This window comes from Taurulus bubalis (assembly GCF_910589615.1).
Source record: "Taurulus bubalis genome assembly, chromosome: 5".
NCBI lineage: Eukaryota > Metazoa > Chordata > Actinopteri > Perciformes > Cottidae > Taurulus > Taurulus bubalis.
The window spans coordinates 962,572-967,832 of NC_136593.1; the positions used below are offsets into that span (position 1 = coordinate 962,572).

At 49.8% G+C, this 5,261-nt stretch overlaps 1 protein-coding gene across 1 annotated transcript in view; it reads left to right on the top strand.

Annotated features, from left to right (window-relative positions):
* Positions 1-4,257, top strand: part of LOC306736521 (dedicator of cytokinesis protein 3-like) — a gene marked incomplete at both ends in the record, with an annotated part of 79,941 nt that extends 75,684 nt beyond the window's left edge. Inside the window, 9 exon segments of the mRNA XM_079218166.1 lie at positions 114-252; positions 829-910; positions 991-1,109; positions 1,592-1,679; positions 1,787-1,906; positions 2,376-2,461; positions 3,608-3,981; positions 3,983-4,132; positions 4,134-4,257. Of these exon segments, the coding sequence (XP_079074292.1) occupies positions 114-252; positions 829-910; positions 991-1,109; positions 1,592-1,679; positions 1,787-1,906; positions 2,376-2,461; positions 3,608-3,981; positions 3,983-4,132; positions 4,134-4,257 (1,282 nt within the window).
* Positions 4,258-5,261: the final 1,004 nt, after the last annotated feature.

The following is a 5,261-nucleotide window of genomic DNA, read 5'->3' on the forward strand; positions in this document are numbered from 1 at the left end:
CTCCTCCTCCTCCTCCTCCTCCTCCTCCTCCTCCTCCTCCTCCTCTTCCTCCTCCTCCTCCTCCTCCTCCTCCTCCTCCTCCCCTCCCCCCCCCCCCCGGTTCCCCCCTCCAGCCCTATAGCCCTGTTGACTCCGGTGCGCTCCCCCTCCTCTCTCTCCTCTCACCCCTCCAGTGAGGCCGGCCCCGGCAGCCTGCTGCTCCTGGCGGACGGCGTGGTGGTGGAGCATCCTGAGGACTTCTACCGCATGCAGGTCGGGTTCAGCTTCACTTTATTCCTTTTAATATTCCTTTTCTTTATTGTATTCTTTCACGACTGCAAGTCATAGTCCACGTGATCAATAACACAGAGGTGCTCTGCTGTGACTTGCTGATGTTTTTTTATATTAAATTATCATGCAAACATATATTATATCATTATATATCATTTTATGATTTGGATAAGAAAATGAAAATAAATAGATCGCAAACAAGAACATTTATCATCCGAGAGGAACATTCACAATCGATGAATCGGCAGAAGAAACTAGAGGAAACAAATAAAGATGAGAAATAATAAATGAACTCTACATTTTTAGATTTGTACGACTTGTTGTGTAAATGTGTACTTTTAGTACACATTTACTCTTTATTAGTTGTTGCATTAATATTATGCTGCATTTATTCAATAAGTGTGAAAAATCCACTGACCCTTCGAACGTTTGGATGAATGAAGGACGATAAGTTCAAAGTGTGATGTGAATATCACAAACACAGCTTAGCATATCAGACTTGAATTCATTTCCATTGATTGAAGGCTTTAACATGAGCAGAGGCGTTTCCTCACACAGGCGAGCCCCTCCTCCTCCAGCCTTAGCTCCACCCACTCGGCGCCCTCTCAGATGATGAACTCCGCCCCCTCCACCATCAGAGGTGAGCCGCTGAGACCCCGCAGCATCGCATGACGCGTTCAGGTGTTTTCAGTCTGTTAAGTCGTCTCTCCGTCTCTGCAGTCGGCTCTCCGTCGCTGCCGGACAAATACAGACACAACAGAGAGATGCTGATGCTGCTGCCGCCGCACCGCGAGCGGCCGAGCAGCGCCATGTACACCAACATCAGCGACAACGGGCAGGTAGGCAGAGAGCGGCCAGGGCCTTACCTCCAGGGTCACCTTGTCTCTGTCGTCTTCAAATCACTGGTTCTTTAGAGTGTCTTAACCCTGCATTCTCTCTCTTGACCACCAGGGGGCGACTCCTCTGGTTGTATAGAAGTCTATGCTTCATGTGTTAAAGCTGCATTCTCTCTCCTGACCACCAGGGGGTGACTCCTCTGGTTGTATAGAAGTCTATATAAATGACTCTACTTCTCTTGATGTATTCCCTCAGTAAACATTGTAAACATGAGTTTATGTCTCAATCTCTAGTTTCAAGTCTTAGACTTGGCCTTCAGGGTCCAGGTCTAAGGCCTTCAGGGTCCAGGTCTAAGGCCTTCAGGGTCCAGGTCTAAGGCCTTCAGGGTCCAGGTCTAAGGCCTTCAGGGTCCAGGTCTAAGGCCTTCAGGGTCCAGGTCTAAGGCCTTCAGGGTCCAGGTCTAAGGCCTTGTCTTTGTCCTCAGCCCTCCCACTTCCAGCGGGCGCTGCTCCACCAGGTGATTGGTCCTTGTAAACCCTGCAGCGACCCCAACCTGTCTGTGGTGGAGAAAGGTGAGGACACACACTCATTCTGACTTTCAGTACATAGGTAGAACCGTGACGTGAGAGATGTCCATGCATCTTCTTCTCCTCTTCCTCCTCCTCTTCCTCCCTCCCAGTCCTCACTACTCCCAGCAGTTGGAGTTTGGACAGCGGCACCAGAGAAGCCCTCCCCTTCCTGTCTGCTCATGTGGGCGGAGTCATGGCGCCTCCTGTTCCCCCACGCAACCTCCCTCATGGTACGTGTGTTATATGTTGTGTGTGTGTGTGTTGTTGTTATTGTTGTTGTTGAGATGAACTTTGGCTTCCATCTTTCTAAATTGATTTAATTATTTACAGAATAAATGAGCTGTTATTTTGAAAAGCAGAGACTCAGCAGCATAAAGCACAGAAGTCTTTGTTGTTGTTATTATTATTAACTGAAACTGAAAGACTTTTAGAAAGACCTCTCCTCCTCCTCCTCCTCCTCCTCCTCCTCCTCCACCTCCTCCTACTCCTACTCCTCCTCCTCCTCCTCCTCCTCCTCCTACTCCTACTCCTCCTCCTCCTCCTACTCCTCCTCCTCCTCCTCCTCCTCCTCCTCCTCCTCCTACTCCTACTCCTCCTCCTCCTCCTCCTCCTCCTACTCCTCCTCCTCCTCCTACTCCTCCTCCTCCTCCTCCTCTTCCTCTCTGGTCTCAGGTGTGTGTGCTGTGTCTCCCCCTGTAGGACAACACCTGTCGATGCACTTTGATGCTTTCCACCACCAGCTCAGCGACCTCCCTCCAGCTCTCCCTGCGCGCTCCTTAAGAAAGGTACCCTCCTCCTCCTCTTCCTCCTCCTCCTCCTCTTCCTCCTCCTCCTCCTCTTCCTCCTCCTCCTCCTCCTCCTCCTCCTCCTCCTCCTCTTCCTCCTCCTCCTCTTCCTCCTCTTCCTCCTCCTCCTCCTCTTCCTCCTCCTCCTCTTCCTCCTCTTCCTCCTCCTCCTCTTCCTCCTCCTCCTCTTCCTCCTGCTCCTCTTCCTCCTCCTCCTCTTCCTCCTCCTCCTCCTCCTGGTGTGGATGATAGCCTGTCTGTCTGTCTGCCTGTCTGTCTGCACTGCTAAAGAAAGGCACCTCAGCATTATTTTTTTATTTAGATTTAAACAACTTTCAAGATGAAAAATGAACAAATGTGACGACTTTGTAAAAGTTTAGAAGCCAAATTCATTTGAAAATCAAACTGTCGGCATTTTATTTTCCAAAATGCTCGTCTAATATTAAAGATGAAAGATAAAGAAACCAGGAAGCAGATCTTCTGTTTGTAGTTTCTCCTTTTCTCTTCTCTCACTTCCCTGTTTGTCAGTTTGATTCTTCAACATTCAGTTCATCCTTTCTGTACAAACTATGCTAGGTGCTGCTAACGTTGCTAGCGCTCCTCCTGTTGGTTCTCCGTTAGCGGTGCTGCTAACGTTGCTAGCTCTCCTCCTGTTGGTTCTCCATTAGCGGTGCTGCTAACGTTGCTAGCTCTCCTCCTGTTGGTTCTCCATTAGCGGTGCTGCTAACGTTACTAGCTCTCCTCCTGTTGGTTCTCCATTAGCGGTGCTGCTAACGTTACTAGCACTCCTCCTGTTGGTTCTCCGTTAGCAGTGCTGCTAACATTACTAGCGCTCCTCCTGTTGGTTCTCCGTTAGCGGTGCTGCTAACGTTGCTAGCACTCCTCCTGTTGATTCTCCATTAGCGGTGCTGCTAACGTTACTAGCGCTCCTCCTGTGGATTCTCCGTTAGCAGTGCTTCTAACGTTGCTAGCTCTCCTCCTGCTGGTTCTCCGTTAGCGGTGCTGCTAACGTTGCTAGCTCTCCTCCTCGGTCTAAACACTGATTGGTTGTTTACGATGTCACATGATCAGAGATCAATACGTTATTAATGTTCATGCCTTCTTTGTCTCAGTTCATAACTTTCCTTCATGACCCTCTCTCTCCAGTCTCCCCTGCACCCTATACCTGCCTCGCCCACCAGTCCTCAGTCCGTCCTGGGTGGCAGTAGCTCCACCCTGTCGGGCAGCGCCAGCTCCGGCGTCTCCTCCCTCGGCGAGAGCACCTTCGGCGGCGCCACCTCCTCCTCCGACCCCGCCGCCGGCCGCACGGACCCCCTGGAGTCCGGCCCCGGCGGCCAGGCCTGGACCGCGGACCAGGAGGACCCGGACGCGCCCTACCAGCCCGTCCGGTACAGCGTCTCCGAGCCCGAAGTCCTGGACGAAGTCAAGCCCCCGCCCTGCCGCAGCCACTCCGCCCCGGGGGGCCAAATCCAGCCCCAGGCTCCGGGTTCGGCCTCCCTCGGAGCGCAGGATGGGCCGCCCCCCCCCCCAGCCCCTCTACTACCACCACCACTTCCACCCGCACTACCTCCCCCACCACCCGCCCCTCTACCAGCTCCACGAGCCGCCTCCGGCCCTGCCCCCCAAGCCCTACCTCAGAGAGGGGTGCATCCCCGAGGAGGACCCCCTGAACCCCCCGCCCGCCGCCCCCCCCCGCGCCCCGGCCCATGCCGCGCAAGATCTCCCAGCCCATCATCGCAGCGACCAAGGAGGAGCAGGCCAAGGTGGCGTGGGAGCGCGGCGTCAGCGAGGAGTGACCCGCTCACAAACCACCAACCAGAGACACCGGATTTAACGTTCAACACCCTGAAACGGTTTCTACGAATACAAACCGGATTTCTTTTAAATAAATATTAATTAATAATAATGTGAAGTTTTTGTTTTTAATATATATTTCCCAACAAGCATCAAAGCATGTAGATACATGTACCACTATATATATATATATATATATATATATATATATATATATATATATATATATATATATATATATATATGTATATGTGTATACATAAGTATATGAACCTAATATATTTAATCCTTTCTACGTCTGGTTGAAGGTAGAAATATAGAAATATGCAAGAAGAGCCGTTGACGTGTTCAAAGGACTCAAATGGTTTTCCTTCAGCTGGTGATGAAGATGATGATGAAGACAAGGAGGCATTTATTTCAGGTGAGGAGGCGTCAGGTGGAACAACCTTTATAGAGAAACTATAATAAATATACACTTTTTTCAAATGAACGTTATCGACTGTACATTTTGTAAACGTGTTTTGTACGCTGGTCCGAAAGGCTCCAGCTCACAGACGATGAAGATGAAGATGAAGATGAAGTCTTCAAGGATTTAAATCTCTTTTCTACACCAGATGATGCGTTCAATGACTCCTTCAGCCTGACCTGTCACGTGGAAACACGACACCTGTGTTTATATGTAATGTTTTAGTTGCTGCTGGTTTGTTTTGTTCTCACTTTGAGAAGACGACGTGACCTTTGACCTTTGTGAGCGGGTCAAAGGGAACTCTGTAACTATGGGCGTTGAAAGACGAGGCTGCTGATGTTCTGCACTGTATGTTATTTTCATCCTGCTTTTATAAATACACCTGTGGATTAATCCGCCGCTGAAAGCAGACCTTCATTTGAAAAGACATTCAGGAGGAACTATTAAATATTAAATAACTTAAAGACACCAGCCGTATCCCACATCATTATGATTATTATGTTTCTTGTTCGTTGGTTTTATATTGTACACGTTTCGGTT